This window comes from Xiphophorus maculatus, chromosome 15 (genome assembly GCF_002775205.1).
Source record: "Xiphophorus maculatus strain JP 163 A chromosome 15, X_maculatus-5.0-male, whole genome shotgun sequence".
NCBI classification, from domain to species: domain Eukaryota; kingdom Metazoa; phylum Chordata; class Actinopteri; order Cyprinodontiformes; family Poeciliidae; genus Xiphophorus; species Xiphophorus maculatus.
This window is the reverse complement of record NC_036457.1, coordinates 4,156,176-4,183,408: the sequence shown is the minus strand read 5'-3', so window position 1 is coordinate 4,183,408 and position 27,233 is coordinate 4,156,176. Positions and strand designations below refer to the sequence as shown.

The 27,233-nt window shown below is 42.6% G+C and overlaps 2 protein-coding genes across 7 annotated transcripts; both read right to left on the bottom strand.

The window, feature by feature from the left end:
- Window positions 1–527: 527 nt before the first annotated feature.
- LOC102226008 (C-C chemokine receptor type 6-like) lies at window positions 528–13,131 on the bottom strand. Of its 2 annotated transcripts, XM_023347212.1 has the most exons (3): window positions 12,897–12,928; window positions 5,572–5,663; window positions 528–3,414 (listed from the first exon to the last, which is right to left on the bottom strand). In XM_023347212.1, the coding sequence occupies exon 3, from the start codon at window positions 3,403–3,405 to the stop codon at window positions 2,275–2,277; it is 1,131 nt and encodes a 376-aa protein (XP_023202980.1). In that variant the 5' UTR covers window positions 3,406–3,414; window positions 5,572–5,663; window positions 12,897–12,928; the 3' UTR covers window positions 528–2,274. The 2 variants fall into 2 exon arrangements, with proteins under 2 accessions (XP_023202980.1, XP_023202979.1); XM_023347211.1 differs by lacking the exon at window positions 5,572–5,663 and having other exon boundaries at window positions 529–3,414; window positions 12,897–13,131.
- Window positions 13,132–14,252: 1,121 nt separating this feature from the next.
- Window positions 14,253–27,059, bottom strand: fgfr1op (FGFR1 oncogene partner). 5 transcript variants are annotated; one of them, XM_023348294.1, is made up of 20 exons: window positions 26,874–27,059; window positions 25,398–25,451; window positions 25,268–25,322; window positions 24,888–24,976; window positions 24,068–24,205; window positions 23,736–23,792; window positions 23,589–23,659; window positions 23,445–23,494; window positions 23,069–23,130; window positions 22,735–22,812; window positions 22,226–22,267; window positions 19,671–19,834; window positions 18,730–18,780; window positions 18,439–18,513; window positions 16,813–16,884; window positions 16,120–16,193; window positions 15,944–16,009; window positions 15,815–15,848; window positions 14,518–14,605; window positions 14,253–14,429 (listed from the first exon to the last, which is right to left on the bottom strand). In XM_023348294.1, exons 1-20 carry the CDS (start codon window positions 26,961–26,963, stop codon window positions 14,349–14,351), a joined length of 1,491 nt encoding a protein of 496 aa, XP_023204062.1. In that variant the 5' UTR covers window positions 26,964–27,059; the 3' UTR covers window positions 14,253–14,348. The 5 variants fall into 5 exon arrangements, with proteins under 5 accessions (XP_023204062.1, XP_023204060.1, XP_023204061.1 ...); XM_023348292.1 differs by having other exon boundaries at window positions 24,008–24,205; window positions 26,874–27,058; XM_023348293.1 differs by lacking the exon at window positions 22,226–22,267 and having other exon boundaries at window positions 24,008–24,205; window positions 26,874–27,057.
- Between the last annotated feature and the right edge of the window lie 174 nt (window positions 27,060–27,233).

Genomic DNA, 27,233 nt, shown 5'->3' with positions numbered 1-27,233 from the left:
TATAAATAACATTTGGAGTTTTTTCAGTTATTTCCTGGAGCTTGTTCTCATCAGTGCCCTCCATGCAACAGCGCCCTCTGCTGGGCATCACCATAAAGTTTATTACCATGACAAACTGCCTTCGTTTAAGGTTTTGTTTCTCTTAAATTAATAAATCAGGATTTTAACTACAAATAAATTGTAATTCAACATTCTAAACCATCTTACACAATATGCAGTAAATATAGATTCATGACTTATTCTGGATTTGATTTTGCGTGACAAAAATTAAACTGCTGCAATTTCTACTGAGGAAATTCAACAAGAAGGGCAGAGTTATTATAAGACATTGCTGCAGTTTTACACGTCGTGTTTCCACCACCGACTCTCTTCTTCTTCCTGTGATAAATGACTAAACTCAGAGTGAGGTTTTCTCACCTCTGTGGGTTCACGATGCTGCGACTCAAACACATTTAGAACACGTCAAGAAAAAGGCCAAACCGATCGAGACATCTTCACAGTATCGACAGTCGAATTACCACCAGGGTGAGAAATCCACAACAAACAACTTTATGTTAAAAAAAAATATTTATTTTGACACAAAAATACCCCAAAATACAGATTTTATATCAGCTACAACATTCACACACATTAACGTTGCCTAAAGTATGACAGGAAGACTCTTTCAGCTCAAAGCAACAAAATAAAAGCCTCAAAGCTGGCAAAGGTTTCAGAGTTTAATCCTTAAAAGCTGATTAAGTTTGAGCAGAGAAAAGCTGGAAGATCGAAGGAGATAAAAAACAACTAGAGCTGCTTCCTTCTGAGAAATAACGTCTCTATATTTAACATCCTCAGGTTACACAAGTCCAAAAAATGTACAAAAAAAAAAAACGGAAAAAAATCTCCAAGTCAGTAAAAAACATTTAACTACAATTTGTATTTTGATTAACATTTTCCAAAGAGTTTGAAAAATGTAACAGTTTTAGAGGCTAAATCTGTAACCCTAAACCTTACAAGGATGTGCTCTGTTCTGATCTGAAAATCTGGACTTTTGGGTCACAACTCCCCAGTGGAGCATGGTGGTGGCAGCATCAGGCTCTGGGGTTACCTCGGTGGTTCTGTGTCATAGTGAATCCAATCGTATTTGGAAATTAACAAAACGAAGTTAAAGTTCTGGAATGTCTTTACCTGAGAATCTGCAGCAATGAACCACAAGGATTCTTAACTTCGTCTCAATAACTAATATTGTTCAATATAACAATATACAGATTATAAAATGGAGGTTTCAGAGTTTTTCCAACTTTCCAAGGAATAATTACATTGAAACCAAAGTACCAGAAATATTATTTTTAGATCCATATTTTCTCATTAAGTGGGAAATTACCTGCTTTTTAAATAACTTTTCACAAATATCAGCGAAACATCCTCTGTTTATATTTTATGTAAATCCTTATTACAGAAATATAATAGTGCTTCTTTATAAATGACACCTTTCCTGGACATGTTCATCATAAATCATCATTTGCTTTCTTTTTTAATGAGTTTATTTAGATAAACTGAGGATAAAAGTGGCTCTATGGATGCAAAGGTTTCAGACTGCAGTCCTAGTCAAAGTCTAGAACTAAATTTCTGGGGTAATCCAGAAAATGCAGTGGCTGGCCTCACAGATAAAAAGATTTGACTTTTAAAAAAAGATAAGTCAAGATGCAGATAAACTCCTACAGAAACGCTGAACTTTGACCTAAAGGTGTTTGAACAAAGTATTAGTTTAAGATGATAAAAATAATGGATTGTATCTAATTTATTGGTTTTCCAATAAGCTACAGATATTTGTCACATAAAATGTTTAACGTTGCCTTTTAACAGGGTGGTGGACACAAACCATCGTCTCAAATCACTGGAAAATCCAGAACAATTTTTTGTCTTGTCCAAATTTATCCTAAATAGAAACATTGAGAATCAAAGTTGGTGCATCAAAGACTGAACCACAAACAGACACAGGAATCAGCTGTCAGGACATTTTTCTCTTTTTAACCAAACTCCTGCAGACAGAAGAAAATCTGGACTTTTCTTCTTCTTTCCAATTAAATTTGGTTAGTTTTACCTTTAGACATCATTATGCCTAATATGCCAAGATCCTAACGGCAGCAGAGCAACAATCAACACAACAAACCTAAGGAGTTTGTCATGTTCTGTTTTCTCTGTCTAAATTCATCACATTGTGGCTAAAATTAGCTTTAGCGTAAAAAACAAGACTCAAGTTTGAATTTTAGAGACCTGCAGGCCTCAATCTGATCACATGGTAAAAGACGTGCCGTTTTCACTGGAGCTATCCACCGAGCGACGAATTGTGGACATGAAGGTGTCCGAAGTGACCCTGGAGAAACGGCGCGGGTCGATGTACCTCTTACCCAAACACCACAGGTCACGGAAGATCCTCCTGAAGTGGTTCCTGAACTTCACTCCGATGAAGGCGTACAGCAGCGGGTTCAGGCAGCAGTGCAGGTAGGCGACCATCTGCAGCACAGACATCGCCGTACGCAGTGAGTCCTCCTCGTCACAATCAATGTGTTTGAACAAATTGGCTGTCTTATAGAACAAGGCCAGGTTGTAAGGCAAGTGGCAGACGATGAAGACCAGCACCACCACCATCACCACTCGGACAGCTTTGTGTCTCTGGAAGTTTTTAGCTTTCTGCAGGGTGATGATGACTGAAGTGTAGCAGAAGATCATGATGAATAGCGGCAGGAAGAAGCCAATGGCCAGTTGGGTGCTGGGAACAGCAACCTTCACTATGCTAGCAATGTTGCTGTCATCAAATTTCAACTCACAGACGTACTGTGGATCTGTTGTCTCTTCCTGTTCGTTGCTGTTGAGCCAGATGATGTTATTATGTGATGGTTCGTACCAATGGTGGAAATGGAAAGTGGGAACAGACACCAGTAAGGCAAAGATCCAGATCAGGAAACAGATAATGCGACTGTTTGACACCGAACGTAACCTGAAGCTTCGGCGAGCCTGGACGATGGCGATGTAGCGGTCGGTGCTGATGCAGGCTAACATTAGCATGCCGCTGTACAGGTTGACGCTGTAGGAACCACGCAGCAGCTTACAGGCCACCTGCCCCATCGGCCAAGAGTACAGCTCGTTGTAGACGATGAAAGGTAGAGCCAGCACGAACAGCAGGTCAGCGATGGCCACATTGAGCAGGTAGACGTCAGTCATGGATTTGGTTCTCTTGTAGAGGGCATAGGTGAGGATGACCAGGCTGTTCCCCACCAAGCCCAGGATGCAGATGATGGAGTGAATGTAAGGACCAACCACAACGTTCAAACTGTTGTTGTTACTGAAAGAACACGGTTCATAATCAGGGTAATTTTCATCATATTCATAGGGAGGAGCAGTGGAGTCATTGGAGATGTTCATCTTGTTTTGCTGTAATAAAAGTTAAAGAGAAACTTTATTGTTAATATATTAAAATAAGACAATAAAAAACAGTAATTCCAAACAAAATACTCTAACCGTCATTAAAAACTTGCAGGTGGAAATAATGTTAACATTAATCACAAACTGAAGGGTCAACAAGTAAAAACATTCAAAGTCAGAAAATTCTTTTTAAATTATAGCTTGAGTGTAGATATTGTTTTCAGTTGATATCATGAATTAAAAAGTACAGACAGAAAGTCAAAGAAGATCTGACTAAAGTTCTGCATGTATCAAAGCTTCGGTGATCTGATTAATGTATTTAGGCAAGAAACACTGAGAAACATTTTGAAAACAAGAAGAGGAGAAATTCCCCTCCCTGAGCTGCCATCTTACTGTGGTGGAGGGATCTGAGTGCATCCAATAACTCTGGAGATCATTGGGACACTCAATGAAACCCCTGAGCTTTACTGTCATACTGGGGCTTCATGCCCCTAGTAGAGTCACCTAAGGCAGACAGGTTCCAGTTGAGGGACCAGACAAAGTGCAGTCCAAAGACCCCATATGATGAGTACAATCAACGTCCCACCCTGGAGTCAGGCCTGGAGGTGGGACATGCTGGCCAGCATCTGGTGGCCAGGCTTCCACCCACGGAGCCTGACATGGGTCCCCCTTCCCATGGGCTCACCGCTTGTAGGAGGTGCAGTGGGAGATGGGTGGTGGCCAAAGGCGGGGACATTGGGGGTCTGATCCTGGGCTACAAGATTTGGTTCTCAGGAAGTGGAATGTCACCTCTCTGGTGGAGAAGGAGCCTGGTTGGTGCGTGAGGTTGAGAGGTTGAAAACAGCCAGTCTCACCTCAACACACGGCTCTGGACCCAGTCTAGGCTAGTTGTCCCCAAGTGTTGGTGCCTGTACGTCTGTGTTCACCCCTGTGAACAAGATGGTACCTTCCTCCGCCTATGTGTGGGGGGATGGGTTCTGACTACCCATCCTTTTTGGAGTCTGTGGAGGGGGCACTGCAGATTGCCCTTCTGGCTCAGTTGGGCATTGGGGCAAAAACTCGGCCATGGGAGGAGTTCAGAAAGACCATGGAGAAAGACTTTCTTGTGGGCAAAATACTTTGAAGACCCCCTCATTCCCAACAGCACGTCTTCCTTTGAGGAAGCAGTGCCTGGGGACTTTAGGTCGGACTTTCCGATCTCTGGAGCTGAGGTCCCAGGGGTGGATGAGATTTGGCTCTGTGTTCCTTAAGGCTCTGGATGTTGTGGGATTTTGCTGTCTACACAATATTGTGCAGACATCGAGGGCAGTTCCTCTGGACTGGCAGACCTGGGTGGTGGTCCTCCTATTCAAAAAGCAGGATCACCACAGAATGTGTCCCACCTACAGAGGATAACACTCTTAAGTGGTAAGGGCTATTCAGCGGTTCTGGAGAGGAGGGTCCATTGGATAGTCGAACCTCGGATTCAGGAGGAGCAGCGTGGTTTTTGTTCATGAAACACTGAACCAGCTCTACACCCTCAGCAGGGTCCTGGAGGCTGTGTGGGGGTTCACCCAACCGGTCTACATGCACTTTGTGGACTAAGAGAAGGTTCGATCGTGTCCCTCAGGGAACCGTGTGGGGAGTACTCCAGGCGTACCAGACCCTTCGATACCGGCTGTTAGGTCCTTGGATGACCCCAGTCAGAGTCTGGTCCGCATTTCGGCAGGTTCTGAGATTTTATGATCCATTACTAGAACAACCTGAAGTACTGTAAACTGAACCTCTGGCACTTTTCTGAATAAATTACACATTTGTGGTTATTGTTAAATAGGTCGTGTGATCAAATGAGTGCAGAACTTTCTGTGCAGATGCTTCTACTTCCTGTCATTTCTTCCTCTGTTTCTGGTTCAAATGTCTGTTAACAGCAGAAGCAGCAGATTTCTCATTATAAAGTTCTAATCAACAGGAAATATGTACAAAACCATTGAACCACTGCTGCAGCTACACCTCAGGAGATCATAAGAAACTGCTTTCAGGTATTTGTCACTGACACACTTTTCCACCTCCACGTTGCCAGGTTGAGACAAAAATTGTTTCTCATTTGACTTTCTGTCAGTTTTATTCAATGCGACGGAAGAAGTTCAGAAACCCTGACATTAGATATTTAAATGATCTGATCTGTACCCAGACGTTTCGGCGTTTGAAAAGGTTGGTTCTGCTGGTAAAGAGCGTGGAGGCATCAGACCAGGACGTCCCAGTTGTGGTCTGCAGAAGGTCTGAAGGTGAGATAGGTTTGTTTTTTACAAGAGTCAGAGCTGGGAGGAAGTTTGCAGAAAAGAGGTCAGCCTGACTCGGAGTGACCCAGTTCACGAGTGGTTTCTTTCCCTCCCCAGCACAGATCAGAACCGCAAATTACAAAACTGAGTAAATACAGAATCTCACAATTTCACATCTGGGGAAAAACCAAAAGATGAAAACATGAAAAGAGTCTAGAAGGACGGCATCTTATTGTTGACGTATTTAGTTACCAATATAAGTAACATTTGTTCATTTATTCCAGCAGTTCAGCAGCTTTTCACAGCTTTGTGACTTTCTGAAGAGGAAATTTAATTAATGCACAAACCTGAGTAAAATTCAGCATCATGGAACCGTTTTGTTCTTTATCAGTGCAGCTCCATTCAAGTCAATGAGACAATCTCTATAGAAATAAAAGCACATGTGCATTTCCTCTGTTACTTTCCTCTTTTTTATTTACTTCTATCAAAACTAAAGGTGCAGTTTCTCTTTTTTGTGCCGTACATTTTGTGACTTGCGCTGCGTCTCTCATGCACTTCAGACGGAAAATAAACGTAACAACCAGCTGAGTTCAGCCGACAGACAGAAAATGGTTCCTTACCATATAATATTTTATTTCATCTGCTTTGTTACATTGAAAAACACAAAATCTCACCAAATACTTTGTCTAGTTTCCACAGTTACAGTTACTTTCAAGTAACTTCTTTAGACAGAGCAGCTGTAAGTTAACAATTATTGACTATTGGGAAAAAGTAAATGTCTTATTTCCAATATTTGTTACTTTGTTTTGAGAATCCATGGATCAATCCATCAACCCTGCATCTTTTTAAGATAATCATAATAATATTTTTAATATCAATAGTTATAAAAAGAATGTATTTTATTTGAATGTATTAAAATATTTAATTACTATTGTTATACATAGGAACACAGTTTGGACTTCACACACCCACCAAGCTGGACTTTATTCCTCCAGAGCTGCTACGAACACCTGGGACTATGATCATTCCCCCCCTGCTGCCAAGGCGACGGAGGAGGCAGCGCAAACAAAAGAGGGGTAAGAGAGCTGGCGTGCGTGCTAGGCTACAAGCTAGCCCTCATAAACCGGCCCTCCCCAGCCTCTTCCTCGCCAATGCCAGGTCCCTCGTCAACAAAATCGACGAGATGCGACTCCGGATTACTTCTCGCCGGATGGACAGCTGTGTGACTGTTGTCACAGAGACCTGGCTGGAGGATAACATCCCGGACGCAGCGGTGGAGATAACGGGGCGCGCTCTGTTCCGGGCGGATCGGACTGCAGCTTCGGGTAAGGGCAGAGGCGGAGGTTTGGCATTGTATGTACACAATGCCTGGTGTACAGCCACACACTCTGTCGGAACATTCTGCTCTCCTGACTTGGAATATCTGGCGGTGAAATGCAGACCCTTCAAGTTGGTGAGAGAACTCTCGTCCATTGTGATCGTGGCCGTCTACATACCACCGAGGGCTAATGCTAAGCTAGCATTAGAGGAGCTGTACTGCCTGATCAGCGTGCAGATGAACTCCAACCCGGAGGCGGCCGTGATTGTGGCGGGGGACTTCAATCACGTGGAACTGAAGGCTGTGTTTCCCAAATTCCACAAATCCATAAACTTTCCCACCAGAGACAATAACATTTTGGACCAGGTCTACTGCAATATCCCCGGAGCCTACAAGGCTGTAGCAGCTCCACATCTGGGCATGTCTGACCACATCTCAGTGGAGCTGATTCCTGTCTACAAGCCTCTGGCCTGCAGAACTAAGCCGACCACCAGAATAGTTCAGGTCTGGACTGAGGAGGCCTCCTCTGCACTTCAGGACTGCTTTGAGCATACAGACTGGAGTGTGTTCAGGGACGGCGCAGACTTGGAGGAATACTCATCGTCCGTTCTGTCCTATGTTCAGTTCTGCACCGACGCTGTCCTCCCTGTTAAGACCATAAAAGTGTTTCCAAACCAGAAACCATGGCTGGACAGCACAGTACGGGCCCTGCTGAAAGCCCGGGATGCTGCCTACAGGTCTGGAGACAGGTTGGCTTATATCAGGGCCCGGTCGGAACTGAAAAAAGGCATTAAGCAGGCCAAGCTCCAGTACAAACAGCAGATTGAGGAACATTTCATCAACAACAACCCCCGAAGCATGTGGAGAGGCATTAGAACCATGACGGACTACAAACACAGCACTCAGCTGACCAGCTGCGACCCCACCCTGCCTGACACCTTAAACAGTTTCTTTGCCCGCTTTGACACGGCGGGCAGCAGAGAAGCCGTACATCTACCCCAACTGGAAGAGCAGCACCAGCCCCTCGTCTTACAGAAGCATCAGGTGACGTCCACCCTGAGGAGGATCAACACCCACAAAGCTCCAGGACCGGACAAGGTGTCAGGCCAGACGCTGAAAACCTGCGCCGACCAGCTGGCAGGAGTGTTTCTGGACATTTTCAATCTGTCCCTGCAGCTCGCCATGGTTCCTGAGTGCCTCAAGTCTTCCACCATCATCCCTGTACCGAAGAAGAGGTCCATCACCAGCCTGAACGATTACCGGCCCGTCGCTCTGACCCCGGTGATCATGAAGTGCTTTGAGAGGATTCTTCTGAGGTACATCAGAGACTTCATCCCCGCAAACCTGGACAGCCTTCAGTTCGCCTACAGAGCGAACCGGTCAACAGAGGATGCTGTCTCCATCACTCTGCACACAGCCCTGACCCATCTGCAGCATCCCAACACCTACGTCAGGATGCTATTTGTAGACTTCAGCTCAGCATTTAATACCGTCATCCCAGACAAGCTGGTGCTGAAGCTACTCGAGGTGGGGCTGCCCGCTTCACTGTGCCACTGGATCAGAGACTTCCTCACCAACAGGCCTCAGGTGGTGAGAATAAGTGGCTCAACATCGTCCCCACTGGTCCTCAACACAGGCACGCCGCAGGGCTGTGTGCTCAGCCCAGCTCTCTTCACCCTGTTTACACACGACTGCGTGGCCATCCACCCCACCAACACAGTCGTGAAGTACGCGGACGACACAACAGTAGTGGGTCTCATTTCAGACAACAACGAGACCCACTACAGAGAGGAGATTCTGCAGCTCACTCAGTGGTGTTCAGCCAACAACTTGGTGCTGAACACAGGGAAGACCAAGGAGGTCATTGTGGACTACAGAAGGTCCAGGAGGACGGATCACACTCCCCTTCTCATAGATGGAGAAGTGGTGGAACGTGTGGACAACATCAAGTTCCTGGGCCTCCACATCACGTCTGACCTCTCCTGGAATACAAACACCTCCCACCTGGTGAAGAAAGCACAACAAAGGCTCTTCTTCCTCAGGAAACTGAGACGGGCTGGACTTTCCTCACGGCTGCTCGTGAACTTTTACAGGGCGATGATCGAGAGCATCCTCTGCCTCAACATGACTGTGTGGTATGGTAGCTGCACAGCATTGGAGAGGAAACAACTGACACGGGTGGTGAGAACAGCACAAGGCATTGTGGGATGCCCCCTCCCAGACCTGGACTCCATTTACACAGACCGGGTCAAGAAGAGAGCTGGATCCATAGCGATGGATTCCAGCCACCCGGGCCACAGACTGTTTGTGCCGCTGCCATCAGGCAAGCGGTACAGGAATATATGGACTACAACAAATAGACTGAGAAACAGTTTCTTCCCCACAGCCGTCAGAGCCATTACTCCCTGCCGCCCCCCCCTCCCACACATATCATAACCTCGCAGTCACACATACATATCCCCCACCCCCACACAGCCATATTGTTCTGCACTTTGCACTGTCACATTATCTGTACTTTGCCATAATTGGACCTGCTGCTACTTCTTTGGTGTGGTTGAGTGCCTTTAGTTAATTTAGTTGTATATATTGTTATTATTATTATTGTGTGTTTGTTTATTTTATTTATACTGTATATATTTGACCTTTTGCACGGGAGCTGCAATGGAAATTTCGTTGAATTCTGTTCAATGACAATAAATGCTATCTAATCTAATCTAATCTTAATAATTATTTTATTATTAATTGAAATAATATCATTATCTTCAATAATGTTTTGTATTTTTATTAATAAAAATAATAACTACAATTTTATTTTATTATGTTAAAATAATAATTATTATGACAATAACAATTATTAATAATATTGATAATTCATTATTATTATTTATAATCATTGTGTTGCTCCAACTGGTTCTGGTTCTGGTTCTGGTTCCTTTGAGAAACAAGCCGACGTCGAAACAATAAGAAAAGGAACTAAAATCCTGAAAACTTTGGGAAACTGAATCATGAAACCGTCACGTTCAGTTTTCATCTTTTAAAGGTGAAAACGTCAAAACAGAGAACCAGAACCAGAACCAGAGAACCAGATCCAGAGAACCAGAGAACCAGAACCAGAGAACCAGAGACCCAGAACCAGAGACCCAGAGAACCAGAGAACCAGATCCAGAGAACCAGAGAACCAGAACCAGAGAACCAGAGACCCAGAACCAGAGACCCAGAGAACCAGAGAACCAGAACTAGAGAACCAGAGAACTAGAGAACCAGAACCAGAACTAGAACCAGAGAACCAGAGAACCAGAACCAGAACCAGAGACCCAGAACCAGAAAACGAACCGGGGCGTGCTGTGGTGGCGCAGGGGGTTAGCACGCCCCACGTTTGGAGGCCTTAGTCCTCGACGCGGATGTCGCGGGTTCGACTCCCGGTCCCGACGACCTTTACCGCATGTCCTCGCCCTCCTTCCTGTCTGCCTACTGTACAAAAAATACGAGCCACTAGCGCCGCAAAAACTCTTCGGAGAAAGAAAAAGGGAAAAAAAAGAAAAGAAAGAGAACTAGAGAACCAGAACTAGGGAACCAGAACCACAGACCCAGAGAGCCAGAGAACCAGCGTAGAGCAGTGAGGTCAGCTTGTTCTTCCTTGTGGCTGAAACTGAAATTTTAAATTTGAGAAGTCGGTGAAGACCAAAGTCTGTCCATTGAGCAGAAGTACAGATCAGGAACTTGAAGCTTTTGAGGAACTTTCACCTTTTAAAATAACTTTAATTCTCCTTTCAACCTGGATTTTCTTACTGCAAATTGAAACAAGAATTCAAATCATTGATGTTAAAGAGTCACAGGAACATAAAGTTCTGCTGAGGTGTTCAGGAAGCCCAGGTTGGCCTTCTGCTCGTCTGCTTTGTCGTCTCTCATTCCTATCACACTTTTTCCTTCCACTCATCGTCCTGTTATTAAATTTGAGTCATTTTTCCCATCATTACTTTTTCCAAAACATTTAATTTCTTTCCTAAAAGTCTTACTCTGACATAACAATGTGATTCTTTAACAATCTGAATTTTACTCAAAATGAAATAAATAACTGATACGTGTCTCTCTGTGTGGGGGAAATCTAACGCCTCTCATCTTCAGGTCAGAGTAAAATATGAACTTTGATGATGCAAAACGATTTCAGTCATAGATGAGATTAAAAAAAAACCTTCAGAAACTTGTTGGTGTTTTCATTTTATGCTGCATCATTGGAGTAGTTCAAGTTTCACACACAGTAAGAACAAAACTGTATTTATGAATTTCCAACCGAGTCTCAAAGACTCATTCTTGTCTAAAAACTGAATCCATTCATTTGTGTCCATTTGAGCCGTTTATGCAGCAGAACCCGACCGACTTCTGGTTCTGGTCCATCCAGAAACCAGAGCTGGAAATGACTAATTGAATTACAGTACAATGCGTTCCTGTTTCTCTGTTTCAGAGCTTCTCTCTTCACAGCAGAAACTCGAGCCGGTCCGGACCGGGAGAACTCTGGTTCCTTTTTCCGATACTTTGGGTCAGAGTGTTTGGGTTTCCTTTAGGCTTGCGGGTTCCCAAACCGTTGCTAAAAAAAACTTTTTCACAGTCATCATGGGGAACCAAAGAGTAGCAGCCTTCACTCTCATTAAGATACCGCTGTACAAAAACCACAGCTAGCAAGCTAATGTTAGCATTTCTGCTAAACGGACTAGCTACCGGAGCAGAGAGCCTGACTAATTCACCAGCTTATTATGCTGGTGTTAGCTTGAATAAAGAGCAGAAAGTCTTAAGAAACAACACAAATGTAGTGATTAGGATCTATTTTTTGCAAGTAAATATAATTTTAAAAATTGATTAAAAATAAAAACTTTAATAATAATAATTACAATAAGTCTATATCAACAAAAATATGTAAAAAAAAACAAAAACAACTAAAATCATAATGAAGAATCACTAAATACATTAATGCTACATTATTTCAGCAGCAGTAAGAATAATTTCCTTTCTGTTTAAAATAAAAGCCGATACATTTCTATAACTGGGATAAAGTCAAACTACTTTTAGTTTTATACTGTTTTTATTAAGTCAAAATTAACAATTAATTACAACCTAGTGGCTGTAAACCAGTTCTCAAACATTTCCTCATAAAGCTCAGGTTAAACAAATAAACATGTCGCTGCAGCCTAATAAAAGCTGCACAACATAAACAGATTCTGACTAAAATGCATGAACAGCAAGAATTTTGTTCTTAATTTGGTGGATTTATGAATAAAAACAAAGTGAAAGTTGTGCAAATGACCAACATGTTTAACCTTTAACCTGCAGTTGGAACATAATGAATTGAAGGTGTTAAAAAAAAACTCAAATAAAAACGATACAGGAAACTGTGGCTCTGAGCTTCACACACTTCGCTCTGAGCTCAAACATTTTGTTAATAGATTAGATTCAGATGAACCTCAGAGACAAGAAAGCATAATATCTGTCTTGTTTCCACCCAGCCGTCTTAGAGACTCAGTTTAACAGACGCAGTTACATTTAAGAGCAGCAAGTTGTTATCTGAGGGTTTAACACAGTCAGAGCGCGCATCGTCAGTTTCACTGATATTCATCTGTGGTCTGCCAGCGTGAAAAGGCTTTAAATAGACAAACGTGAACATGACCACATTGTGAAGATTTTAGAGATAAGGAGATAAAAGTGAGCAGCTGTGTGGCGTCATCCGAGACAACAGACATTACATCATGATTTAAACGACATGAAGAGACTCAAATCTGATGGATCCTCAGCCGAAGTGTTTCTACCTGAACTGACAAAACAGCAGAAAGCAAGAAAACTAAACGGCTAAAGTGAAGGTTTAAGAACTTTAAGACTCAACAGATTAAAGCAAAAAACATTTAGAGAAAATATTTAGAGCTCACCTGGAAGTAGGGCTGATGTTGGTGATGCAGCGTGGGAGCAGCGGCGGCGAGACTGATGCTGCAGCTCAACATCACACACTAAAACCCTGCTGATAAAAGGGAAACTGTGTGTGTGTGTGTGTGTGTGTGAAACCTGCTGAAGTCTTCCTCTTTCAGCCCCAGCAGAAGTGATCTTTGCTTTGTCCTTCCAGCTTCCTCCTGCTGAACTCGAAGCTTCGCCCTCTCACATTTATTTAAACTTACATCACTTTATTTACGACGCAGAAACGGACGTCTTATTTATGGCTCTTCTGCAAACATTCTGGAGCTTTTAACGAAGCCAGCTGAGGCAGGCATAAACTATCAGCGCAGCATTTGGTTCTGACTCATCTGAAGAGCTTTCAGAGGTCCGATCTCATCTCTCTGGTTCAGCCTGTAAACATCAGAGGGCGATTAATAAATCATGCAGCAGCTGCAAACTGTCCAGCAACGGGAACCGTCTCTTCATCAGAGTGCTGCTCCGCTTCAGAATAAAACAGAACTTATTGTTTGCTATTTAAATCCACCATTCAGTGGATTTAAAGTAGAACTTTCTGAGGTCCGAACTTTGACTAGGCCGTTAAACCAGACGTTCTGTTGTTGCATTTCTGGTTTTTTTCTTGTTTGGAAAGAAATCTCCCACAGTATCATACCTCCACTGCTGTACTTAGCTGGATGAGCCGTCTACATATGGAGATCTAGAGTTTTCTCAGCAGTTGCCTGTTTTGTCTTTGCTGTGAATTTAGATGCATTTTTTATTTGGTTTGGAAGAATTTTATTTTATTTTAGGTCATCTTGATTGATGCTATTTGTTATTTTATATCTAAAATATGTAAAATATCAAATTGATGAAATTTTATTACTTAGAAAACATAATTTGTTATGGAGTGCTTTTATTTTGTAAATGCACATTCACATGTTTGGCTTGATTTATCATTAATTAATTATCATTAAAGTCATCATCAATGATTTATATAGCATGACTTTTATTTTGAAATCCTACACGCATTTAAGTCATGGAGCTTTTACTTAGTAACATCTATTTAATATTTTATAAGAAAATATTATTGTGCATGCTTCCTTGATTTTGGCTACTTTCAATAAGAAGTAAAAAATTATTTTCTGTATTACTATTATTTTGAAATACATCTCTTATTTCCTTATGTCACATATATTTCTTATTGTTTAGTGTAACTTATTTATTGTAGCATTTATTCCACAGACCAATGAATGTATTACCTTTATATTAATATTAATTTTTTTGTCCTTAATGGCCTTCCGTACGTTTCTTTGAGCTCGTAAAGTTTCCTTCAGGCAGAAACTGGAACAGAAACTTTCCATCCAGGTGAATCCAGTAAAACAAAACCTTTTATTGCTTTAATCAAACTGTACAGATTTAAATATCCAGAGGGGAAGAGGTGCATGATGGGAGCTTCAGGACACGTCCTCCATGTAGTCGGCTCCGTGACTCTGACTGATCTGAGAGACGCTCAGGTCCTGCGTGGTTTCGTCAAGCTGAGCGACAGACAGACAGACAGACAGACATTCAGAGCTGGAACTGACCTCAGGTCAGACGCTCAGACCAGACAGAAGAGGGTTAAACCTTGTCGCTCGTCTCCGGACCCTCGATGGAAACCTCCTCGATCTCCTCGCCGATGCTCAGCTCGCCGTTGGAAAGGTCCGACCGATGGCTGAAACACAAAACTTCCTTCCTTAAAGCTGAAGCTGCCGAGTTTACATTTCCTTTGGGGTCAATAAAGTGTTTTTGAATTTGAATTTGTATTCCTGCTGTTGGTCAGACGTGAGTGAAGCCGGGTCTGACCGGGTCTGACCGGGTCTAACCGGGTCTCCACTTCCTTCAAATCAAACAAAACTGGTGTCAAACATTTTGGTTGTGCAGCAAAAATTTAATTTGTGCTGCTATCATTTTAAAGATATTAATATAAGTTTCCAGAGGTCATCAGAGGTCAAACACTCCCCGCTTACATTTACAAAATCCAACACATTGGGGGTCAATCAGCTCAGCTTGTGCTGCTTTTGCATTGAAGATATTCATGATGACCTCTGATGACCTCCAGAAACTTCTTAAAATCTTTAAAATAATAGCGGCAAAAACAGAAATTTTTACTGCACAGACGTTTGACAATAATGTTGTTAGACTTGAAGAAGGTGGAGGGAAACTCAGGTTCCTCAGACTGAAGCTCTTCCAAAACATCCCCTCCTCCAACACATCCCCTCCTCCAACACATCCCCTCCTCCAACACATCCCCTCCTCCAACACATCCCCTCCTCCAACACATCCCCTCCTCCAACACATCCCCTACTCCAACACATCCCCTCCTCCAACACATCCCCTCCTCCAACACATCCCCTCCTCCAACATATCCCCTCCTCCAACACATCCCTACTCCAACACATCCCCTCCTCCAACACATCCCCTCCTCCAACATATCCCCTCCTCCAACATATCCCCTCCTCCAACATATCCCCTCCTCCAACACATCCCCTCCTCCAACATATCCCCTCCTCCAACACATCCCCTACTCCAACACATCCCCTACTCCAACACATCCCCTCCTCCAACACATCCCCTCCTCCAACATATCCCCTCCTCCAACACATCCCCTACTCCAACACATCCCCTACTCCAACACATCCCCTCCTCCAACACATCCCCTCCTCCAACATATCCCCTACTCCAACACATCCCCTACTCCAACACATCCCCTACTCCAACACATCCCCTCCTCCAACACATCCCCTACTCCAACACATCCCCTACTCCAACACATCCCCTCCTCCAACACATCCCCTACTCCAACATATCCCCTACTCCAACCTCCCTCTGCAGCAGCTCAACCATCAGATGACGGTAAAACCTCAACATTTCGGCGTCTCACCTGTTGAAGTCGTCGTCGTATTCCACGTCTTCGTCTGTGGAGACAAAAAATTCAATCCAACTGTTAGACCCGGTTTCCTTCCTGGAACTAATGGAAGCAAAAGGAAGAAGCAGATCAAATGGTTCTGACCCAAATGCAGAGACCCGGTTCTGTCGCTCGGAGACTTAAAATATTTCTCTTTGAAGTCTTTCTCTCCTACAGGAAAGAAAAAGATTTGATGTTCAGAAACTGATTCTCTAAGAAAGAAAGAAAGAAAGAAAGAAAGAAGATTCATCCGCCTTGTGGGTCGGCTGAGTGAAGCTGACCGTTCCTGCTGTGGCCCGGTTCCGACCCGATGCTTCCCGCCGGACTCCCTCTGGTACCGGACGCCTCTGGCTTCCTGTGGGTCAGAACACAGAACCCGGTTGATTCCGTCCTCCATGTTCCCATCGGTTCCTTCAGTCAAACCGGAACCAGAACCAAAACAAACCCAGAATGTTCAGCTGAGGACGGAAAAACCCAGATCTGATTCCAGACATTGGATCAAAAAATGAGCTGGTCGGGTTTTCTGACCCGTTTGTTCAGGCAGAGGTATGAATAAAGGTTACAGGACTTTGACACACTAACAGAGCTGAAAACATCTGAAGGAAATTATGTTGGATTATTATTTTATTATTATCTTGGATTACAGGAGGAAGTTGGAGTCAAACCTTTGATTGCGAGGAAACACTTGTTCCCCCGTCAGGAGCTTTTCTCCAGAAAATTAGCCTCTTTCAGTTAATAAGTTCATTAGTTTAGTTCCCTGCTGTCGTCTTTTTCCAGATTATCCAATCTAATTCCAGGTGTGAAAAGCAGGAAAATATTAAAAATCCTAATATTTCTGTTCTGATGAATCAAAACGCTTTAATCAAAATGGTTTTATAAAACCAAGATCCGATCCCAAAGAACCAGAACCAGCAGGTGTAGACCCAGAGTTCTGCTGGGTTCATCCCAGAGGGGGAAGACGACCTGCAGCTCACCTGAGCTCTGAGCCGAGATCCGAGACGGGTTCGCCTCGCTCGGGTTCTGGGTCTGCAGCCAGAACCGAGAGGCTGAAACCAGCGAAGAGGAGGAGGAGGAGGAAGAAAAGGGACAGAAAGAGAGAATCAGAGAGCGTCATGTGTCTGAGAACACACACACACACACACACACACACACACACACACACCCCGAGGTGTTAAACAAGCAGGCGCAGAGACTCAGACCACGGCGAACGTTCAGCTCTTCTCCTCCTGCATTAAATTTTCATGCAGCCCACGGCGGAGTGTGATCTGACTGGGCTCCGGTCGCCCGGGGGCCCCCTGTGGGCGCCCTGCGGGCCCCATGCAGGCCCAGCGAGTCGGCTGACATGATGGGACGCAGCGGTCACAGATACAGGGACCTGCTGCAGGCGGGGCACAGACACCAAACAGCGGCGGCGGGTAAATCTGTCCAATCAGAGAGATCTGCAGGATTCATCGGGTCCAGCCCAACCAAAACATTCAGGAACTCACCTGAGAAAACACCTGAGAGGCTCTCAGCTCACATAAACCTCCTTATCTGGAGGGTAGAAGAGTTTTAATTCTCAGAGGAATCAGCTGATTTTACTCAACCGGCCAAGAAAAATCCAACACTGGCTGCGTTTCAATTAGAAATACACGCAAATCTTTGACTACATTCTGCTAATGTTGATAAACAAACACAATTTCACAAGTGCAGTGTTGCCATTAAATAAGAAATTAATTTAAAATCACATGTGAATAACCCTGTTCACATGATAAGTCATTAAAGGGGCAGTATTATGTGTTTTCCAGGTAAATTATGTCATTTTATAGCACAATCATAACTGTGTTACCTTCAGTCGTTTTTAAAATGCTGTATGTATCAAATATGAAGCTGATTTCCTGATTTAAAGTCTTAAAATTGAACCTGTTTCTTTAAAAACTCCTGCTCTTCCTGTAGCTCCGCCTATATTAACCCTTTAACGAAGTTTTTACCTGAGCAGCAGCTCCTATAACGAGCAGCACAGGTTGACCAGCTGTTTGCTAATTACTCCTGGCTAGTCTGAAGGAGCTGAGAGGGAGAGACTTCATAACTCATTTATTTGTTGTTTTTTTTATTTTTGATATTTAAAATGTCTTCCATTTAAAGTTCAGTTATATGTCTTTAGGATTTAAAGTTTATCGGTCTTTCAGAATGTGGTTTTGGATTTTTATGCTTTTATCATTATACGACTCAAACATGATTTCAAAACCACAATATTATCATTTATCAAATAACTTCTGGGACAATTTATTGTTTAGCAAAATGTGTTATCTTGACAGGTCTGACATCAAGAAGTCTGTTTTTGTTTACTGCTAAAACCTTTTTCTGCGACAACCGAAACAGATGTTAGACTTTTAGATGATTTCAATCATCGCAGCTGATTCTGCTTCCTCTCTAAGAGTTTGTGGAAACGTTTTCTCGTGCTTCCTGAATCCCTCCTGAATCCTGCAGTCATCGTCTCCTGAGGTCTGTAAACGCCTCGCTGCAGGAGGCGAGTTGAATCAGGTCTGATTCGGTTTAGACGCGGCGGGCTCGTTAGCGTTAACGAGGCTGGTCTGGTTGGGCGGCGCATGCACACTCACTCGCTGAGGCTTCGGCCTCGTCTCATCAGGGAGACGGGCGGCCCAGACAGACTCTCCTCCCTCAGCGGGACAACGCTACAGGACGGGATAAAGCAGGACAGGGACAGAGACGCTTCAGAGACGGTCAGAGGGAAACAGAGTGGACAGGTGAGAGTTCACTGAGAGGACAGAGAGGAGGAAGAAAATCCCAAACTGAAGTTTCTTATAATAAAGTATACTTTCTTCCGTCTTCTCCTAAATGACCTTTAACCTTCTGATTTTCCCCTCCTCTGACTCGGGTTTTGTACTCACTCCTTGGGGCTGTTTGTCTTCTCTGATGAGTCCTTTTCTCCGATCGGAGAGCTTCCGAAGCAGCAGGAAGAGAAACGAAACACCAGAGAGACACAGACGTTCAGTTTGTTTAAACGCTAAACCTGATCCTCGTCCGATGAAAACGGCACATTGCAGATTATTTTTATTGATTTATCTGAGTCCAAACATGAAAAATCCAGAACAAAATCAGATCCAAAAGTCTGAGAAATTTAAATTCAATGGTTTCAAATTTCACAGAAAATGTACAGACATTTAAAACAAATATGTTTGACATTTGTTAAATATTCATTTCAAAATATTCTGGAAAAAAAATCCAGAGTAATTTCTTCAGATATCTAACATGTAGAAAAGATAATTTATTGTTTGAAAATATATTCTAGATGCAAAATGAAATAAAAATAAACATTTGATACATACTGAATATAACTCCAGTGTTTCATAATCAATTCTGTTTTTTCTTTAATAGCTGATAACAAATCATTTTAAAACCTCAATCCTGAAAAGTCCTTTAAATTTCTTAAAATATATATTTATTATGTCAAAAATATTTATTTAGTTTATTATTTTTATGGGATTTTTGTCGTTTTTTTATTTTACTTTTTACAATATAAAAAAAAAACATTTCATAGTTCTTCAAAAGAAAAAAGCAACCAAAGAATATAACCTTCAGCTTTCTTTTTAAAATTCAGAATCCATTATTATTTTTTCTTACAAAATAAAATTTGCAAACAATTTGGAAAAGCATAATTGTTTTTGCCTTGCTGGTTGTCTTGTTAGTCGTCATTTATTCCTCATTTCTAACTGCAGCTGATGCAACATTACAGATGATTAAATATGAGATTTGTAGATATAAACGTTTTCTCTCTGCTGGCTCTCTGGTCTCCAGCCTGTTTCCTCCAACCCAAAGGAGTTTTTCTCACCAGCCGTAAGTCTTGAACGGTTTGGGCAGCGGGTCGTCGAAGAAGGAGTCTCCTTCATCATGGTCCACTTCTCCGTCCAGCTCCAGGTCCAGATGCTCCGCGCTCCCAGCTGACGGCTGCTGCTGCAGGTACCGTTTGGGCAGGGAGAGGACCTGCTCCAAGTCCTGGATGACAAACAGTTTCCACAGCTGAGCAACAAACTGAGGCAACGCTGGTTACAAACGAAGACAGAGGATTGTTCCAGGAACCGTCTGGTATGAAACAGGAAACAGGAGCTGATGTTTCTGAAGGTTCTCCCTCATGCCGGCCCAGTCGTTTTGTCTCATCAGTAACGGCATTTTGTGTGACGACAGATCAGTTGAAACCATTTCTACTGGTCATTTTGTCCAACTTTTTTCTGTTACACCTCCGTTTTCAGAGAAAATATGTTTCTTACCGACTACACATCAACTGGTGATCAGCAAGTGGAGGTTTTTACCTGCTTTGAGTCCGACAGGAATCAGAACCACAAAGGAAAGTAAAAGTAGGATGTTGATGTAAATCCTTCAGAAAAATTAGCATGTTTGTACTTATTTGTTTCCTTAAATCTCTTGACTTCTAACAGAAATAAATAGAGACGCTAGTGTTGCTATGATGCGGTTTGTTAAAAACAAATGTTTGGTGATAAATTGGCAAAGCTTACAAAGCAGCGCAGAAACAAACTGACCCTGAACGGGAACGTTCAGGGACTTTCCACTGTTTCTGTTGCTGCTTGTTGGTGGGATTGTTCCCAACGAGGCTGTTGTTTAAATTGGGGGCCTGTCCGGGAACTATTGGCTTTTGGAGTCAGTCAAACTGACTGATTTTGTAGAGGTACTTTATAAATATTTGAAAGTATTTGTGCAGTATTTTGTCCAAATCAAATCCCTTTCCAAAACCCACAAACAGGCAGATAGAACAGCTCAATGTTTAAATAGCAGAGTTATAGCAGTAAGAAACACTGCCACCTTCAGGTGGGAGTTATCAATCACACAAAGCCAATATTTTTCACCGTTTATGCAGAAAATTAATAATAAACTCATAATTATGCATTAATGTGAAAAGAAATGCAGGGTTTTGTTGATCTCGCATAAATTTAATGCCAGCATTAGATCAATACGGAAACCAAAGACAGTGGGGTTTTTTTTTGTAGGTTTTTTCTAATGTACAAATTAAAAATGAGGGCCTGTCCGGGATTCAGAGGTTTTCCATTCATTTGAATCTCGTAGGTTCATAACCTCCCAAACTCTCCCTGCTGGTTGGATTAGTATTTTTAAAGTGGGTGTTCAGATCTGTTTTTGTATGCTAACCTGAACAACAACACTACAGCGTTGAACAGGTATAATTATTAAACCGTTAACGATTACTCCAGTCTTGGACGGGTTTCATTGGGTTTGGAGCAGCAACGATACGCTACTCTATTAATTAAAACATTTACAAAGAACCACCAAGTCCTAGAGAGTTAGAGGCTCAACTGTATTTAATAAATAATACAGTTGAGCCTCAAATAATAAACATGGAAGCAGATCAGCAACCAGTGAAGGAAAACTGAGTTATTTTTAAGAACTGTGGGACCGTTCAGAACCGTGACCAGTTTCTAACCAAACGTCTAAAACAGAATAAGTTCCAACAAACACATCCTACATAAAGAATGGTGCCAAGGACTGAAACCTATCATTAGAAGGGTTTGCTACAGAGAGTCAGTGCTTTCTCTGCATCAGCAGAATCTAAAAGAACCTGGTTCTGATCCGTCAAAGCTTCAAAGCTTTACGAAATGCAGCTGATTACTGTTAGATATGTAAATTAATCATGAAATACATTTTTTATGCCGTTTAAGTTGTAACAAAAATCTCCAAAAGCTTTAACTTATTAAACGGTCTAGAAATTGGTTTATCTCAGATGTTTTTAGAGTTTTTACTTTCCTGTTTGGGGAAATCCAGTTCAAATGAGTGCAGTGAACCAGTACAGAGGACCAGTACAGTTCATGGTTCTGTATTTGTGGGTTTTTTTAGAGTAAATCTACGACACTCAATAGAAAATGCAGCTTGGGAAGCTGAACAACCTGCCGTTTGCAAAGCAGCCATACCAGGAGCAGAAATAAGAAAAACTTTAGATATTAGCTTCTGCTGCAGCGCTAAGCACATTAATGCAGGTTAAAATATATTTGGTGTTTAAACTCTTAAAATATGTATTTGTATATCTAATCTCTTTTCAGATTAAATGTTGTTTCTGCCTGAGATTTGATCAGAAAAATAATCTGAAGCTTCTTCCAGTCATTTTAAGCAGAAACTTTGGACCCAAGCAGCTCAGCAGGGCAGGATTGGAGCAGCTCTGTAGTAAACCCCTCTGTGCTACTCACTGGGTGACAGGTTAGAAACGTTTCCACTGAGCAGTTCAGTGCGTTTTTTTATGATGTGCATAGTGGAAACGAGGCAGTGGGTGAGATGTGATGGTGAGTTAGATGCAGCAGGGATCCAGTTAGTGAGATAAGATGCTGTTTATAGTGATGGTGTTAGTGCTGCCCTCTTTGTTTTTACCTTCGCTGCTGTCTGGCTCCTCTGAGCTTTGAATCTGGGGATCTGTGCACAACACAGACAGCAGCCATCAGACAGACAGACTGGATGCTGTGCGCCTCACTCAGAGACCAACAGCAGGCTTTGCTCTGCTGAGTTACAGACCTAAAGTCTAGAACCATTTCTAAATATAGTGTAACTGTTCTATTGAATTAAAAACCAAAACTTGGGAGAGTACTGGAACTACGAAGGATCAAAAGAACGAGATGGCTGTTGAATGAGATATCAACAGTCATGTTGATATCTCAGATCTGTGTGATGGGCCGTTCAGCTGTGGTTCTGGTTCTGGTTGCAGAACCAAGCAATCACCAGTATTTCCCATACTGTCCCAAGTTTTCCTATATTTTATTTGCACATCACAGAAGCAGATTTTTCCAGCTTGTAATCCATGTGTTCCTCTTTCTCTGATTTTCTCTGATTCCCAGTTAATTTCTCTGTTTCTTCGAGGGAACAATAAAACTTGACCCCTGTACCTTACTGACAGGCAGAGAACCCGATTTGTCTTCAGCAGTCTGGGTCTGATGTCGACTCTCCTCTGAGTCCGAAACGACCTGCAAGCAGTTCAGACAAACAGCTCAGTTTGGGTTTCCTGGAGCAGCCAAAAGACAAAAAGTTTTCCAAAAGATTTTCTCCATTTCATCTCCAACTGAGTCCATTAGATTGGGATTCCTTTTTAGAAAACGTTTTATAAGGAGCAGAAACAGTTTGGATTTTATTCAAACGAGGCTCTAGAGTGAAAGAACTGAGAAAAACCCTTCAGATTTCTGGCCTGAAGGAGGAAAATATGAGAATAAGTGAGTCTCTCACCACACTCCTGCACTGATCGAAGAGACGTTTGTATGTTGACAGGAAGGCCTGGAAGTCGACCTCTGCAGAAAACACAACAACACAATAATATGTTACTTTATAACAATAATAATAAAATCTACTGCAGTCCTGCAGGTTTTCTGACTGAAATACTACGGTGTTCAGTTGGGCAAAATCAGCAACAGTTAGCAAAACGTCAGCACAGTCATACAGGTAGGTCTGTAATTACCTGCCAACACACGGTGTTGTACCACCTGTCACTGACGAGGGGAACGTATCAACATGGCTGAATTTAATGTTTTAGCATTAGCTTCTGCTAAATATCATGTTTGTGTAGCGCTTTAGCCTTAGCTTCTGCTAAAAAACAAACACTCACCTTTGTCTGCAGCTCGGAGCTCTTCGTCGACGAACCTCTCCAGCATGCTCCTGCAAACACAACAGGGAACACAGATGAGCCATCGGATTACTGGCTAGCTAACTGGAATCTGACCAGTGAAACCAGTTAGGACATGGATCCTACTTGTTGAGGCCGGGCAGCAGATCTGTGAAGACAAACTTCAGGTCTTCCTTCCTGACTGATCCACTCTGATCCTGCAGGTGGCAGCAGAGAGCGCAGGTGAGACCGCCGTCAGTGATTGGTCGGAAAACGTTAAACTGTGGCACTGACCTTATCGTGAGAGTCAAACGTCTTCCGAGCGTGACTGATCTGTTTCTGAGAGAGATCCTGCAGAGAACAAAAGGAGCCGATGGAACAAGAACATTTAACATTTATTTAAACTTCACAGAACGCCATTAATTTAAAATCATTTATATCTTAATCTTTTTTCTGATTGGTTTCCAGAACCTTCTTTGTTTCTTTAGGATCTAGAACAGATTACTTTGTTTGGGCCCAAATGATTCGATTTGGTTTTGAATCACAGAATCCGACCTTCAGCTCACCTTGACGACGTGTCCATCGGGTCGGATCAGAACCTGGACCGGGTCGGAACCGGGTCTCACCTCAGAGCAGAGGGACAGGCCGCCGCTCCACCGGGCCCTCCGGACCAGCTCCAGCAGAACCGGGGCGTTCTGGTTCAGCTCCGCATCGGACACGCCCAGCTCCCTGCAGACCAGGTCCCGGCTGTCCAGACCGTTCAGCTGCACAGAGGTCAAAGGTCAAACACTTAAAACCACAACAAACCCCTCCAGGTTCAGATCAGTCTGAATGAATGGACCTGGCCCCGCCTCCGAGTCGCAGCTCCTCCCCCACTCAGCTCCTTCAGACTAGCCAGCAGCAATTAGCAAACAGCTGGTGGATCTGCTGAGCTCATTATAGGAGCTGCTGCTCAGATGAATAAACGTGGTAAAAACGTTAAAGGGTTAAAGAGGAGCCATGTTGGGATGACTTCCTGGAGGCGGAGCTTCAGGCAGAGCAGGAGTTTTTAAAGAGACAGAGGCCCAATTTCAAGGTGTTAAATATCTAAGTAAAACTTCTTTCAAGTTATATTTCATGTATGTAGCATTTTCATAACAACTGAAGGTAACATAGTTACTTGATTGGGCTACAAAATGGCATTATGTGAATGGAAAACACATAGTACTGCCTCTTTAAGGCCTAGTGTGGAAAACCGGACTGTTCCCCAGTCAGTCCAGTTAGAAATGATGTGAAAATCTGCAGATGTGAGGCAGTTCTCCTGCTGGCTGGTTCGGTCTCAGAGTTTCATTTTTCAGGCAGCAGGAGCCGGGCTGAGTTCTCTGTGGGATCCAGCGTTCACAGACACAGACGTTCTGAGTTGCAGCTGCTAGCATGATGCGCTAACAGGAACGCCGCTGGACTCACCGAATTGATCTCCGGCTGGAACACGGAGAGGCTGAAGTCCAGGTTGAACACCTGCAGGAAGTCCATGATGAGACTGGCCACCAGGTGTCCTGTGGGACACACACGGGTTCAGAACCAGAACCAGAACCAGAACCACAGCTGAACGGCCCATCACACAGATCTGAGAAATGATCCAGAAACTAAACGCTTAAAGGTCTGAAGCAAACTGCTGTCTGATGGTGCAACAGTGCCTCCTGGTGGTCAACAGCTGCAACAGCAAACACGATCCATCCATCATTTCTTTAGATTTTCTTTCCTCATGCCCAGACTTTCTTAAAAAGCTGATGAATCTTTACATGAGAGGAAAATCAATCTGGTTTCCAGAGAGACCCTGAACTCACCGTCTTTAGTGTGGAGGCATTTCTTCAGGTTTTCATTGATGAGGGGAGTTTTGTTCTGAGAGGAACATGATAAATGTGAACGTCAGCTGATAAAAACACAAACTGTGGATCAAACTGGAAGAAGCTTCACCTCCAGTCTGTCCTGGTCCTCCATGGCCAGAAAAACAGCTGCCCTCATTTCCGCCTGTCAGGAAAAACACACAGACTTTATTGGAAGATAACCATTGCTAACACAAGTACTGTAGAGGATAATTTCCTAATAATTTAAATTGATAAACTCATTTCAACCTATGATTGCTTCCATTTTGCTGCTGTTTGTGTTTCATGAGGAGGTTGGTCATGTGACAGTGATGCAGCATCACAATGTGGTCATTTGTTCACAGCGTTGAAATGGTAGGAAAATTATAATAATGTATAATATCGGCTGAAACAGCAATATTAATATCAATATTGGCCCAAATGTTCAGATCAGTGAATTCCTGCTAGAGGCTAAAATAAAGTAAAGACAGCCTGAATTCATTTTGACATTACAGCTGTAGATTTATCAAAAACAAAAGTGCAATAAGTGAGTGATTTCCTTCAGGATCAAATTCAGCTTTAAGTTTTTGGCTCTTCTTCTCCATAGCTGTATGTTTGGTCAAAGGTTTAAAGGGCAAAAGAGAAATAACTTCTGAAAATTCACTCCAGCGATGAATTGATAGTAAGAAGAGCTAAAAAGTGGCCGCAGTTACAACCAGCCAACGTGCTCGTTGCTGCTGATGAAAGTATTAGAATAGAGAATAAAACATATGTTTAATAATGGCATAAAATCCATATGCTAATTTGCAAATTACACAAGAACTACTTCAAGTCGGGGCTGTAAGCTAAGTTTAAAATATTTAGGTGGTAAACTTGCTGCATATGGAGCAGTTAGCATGTCACTGCAGTCATGAGTCTGTCATACAGCAGCCGTCTTCAGTCAGAGGCCTCCTCAGTTTTGTTGCACGACTGACTGCAACTGGAGATCCTTTCTGCCCACAGCACCAGCATCAGCATCCACAACAACTCTTTAAAGAAAGTTTATGATTCGGCGTACCACTTTGTGGAAAAGAGGCAATGGAGTTTTTTTATTTTTTTTTATTTTATTTATTTATGACAACATAACTCACATTTATGAGCTGTGACAACATTTAATTTCCTTTGGGATCAACAGGATTTTTGAATTGAGTTGAATCAGTTCATTTCAGCCTGTCTGAATTGAATTTATAACTAGTTCTTGTTCAGTATGAACTGTTCCAAGTCAGGCTGTACTAAATGGGTCGCATAAATCATTCTACCAGTGCTGATACGGTCTGACCTCAAAATAACAACTAAAATATATTATGGAAATTACATATTTCTGGGAATATTAAATTGTTATTTCGTTTTTTATGTAATATATTAAAATAAAATAATATAAAACTTGCTATATACTCATCAACTTTAACCAACAGTTAGCTAAGGCTGTTTCTTCAAAGTTAAACTGGTTAAACTGCCTCATCAGTACATTAGCAACTCGATGTTAGCCGCTAAGCTAAAGCCGCTAACCGTGGGCTTCTCGGTTCTGTTTCCGGTTCTGATCTCTGACCTTCAGCTTGTTGAGAACTCCGCTGTTCTCCAGGTTCTGGATCAGCAGGTCCCGCAGCTCGGTATCATCTTCAGCAGCCGACATGTTCATCTGGATATAAGCTAGCCGCTGCTGTCAGGACAACAGACCAAAACAAACTATACGGAAGTGCTGCTGCTGATGCTCCTTCCGGTGTTTACCGCCACCTGCTGGACGACACCATGAATACCCGTTTACCACCAAACCGGTTTACATGGTAAGTTTAAAAACACAAAAGGTTGTTTACTGAAATTCGAAGTGTTATTAAATTAAAAACGTTAAATGAATATTAAAATAATGAATCAAACAAATGAAACGTCCAATTAAATTGGTTTGAAAATC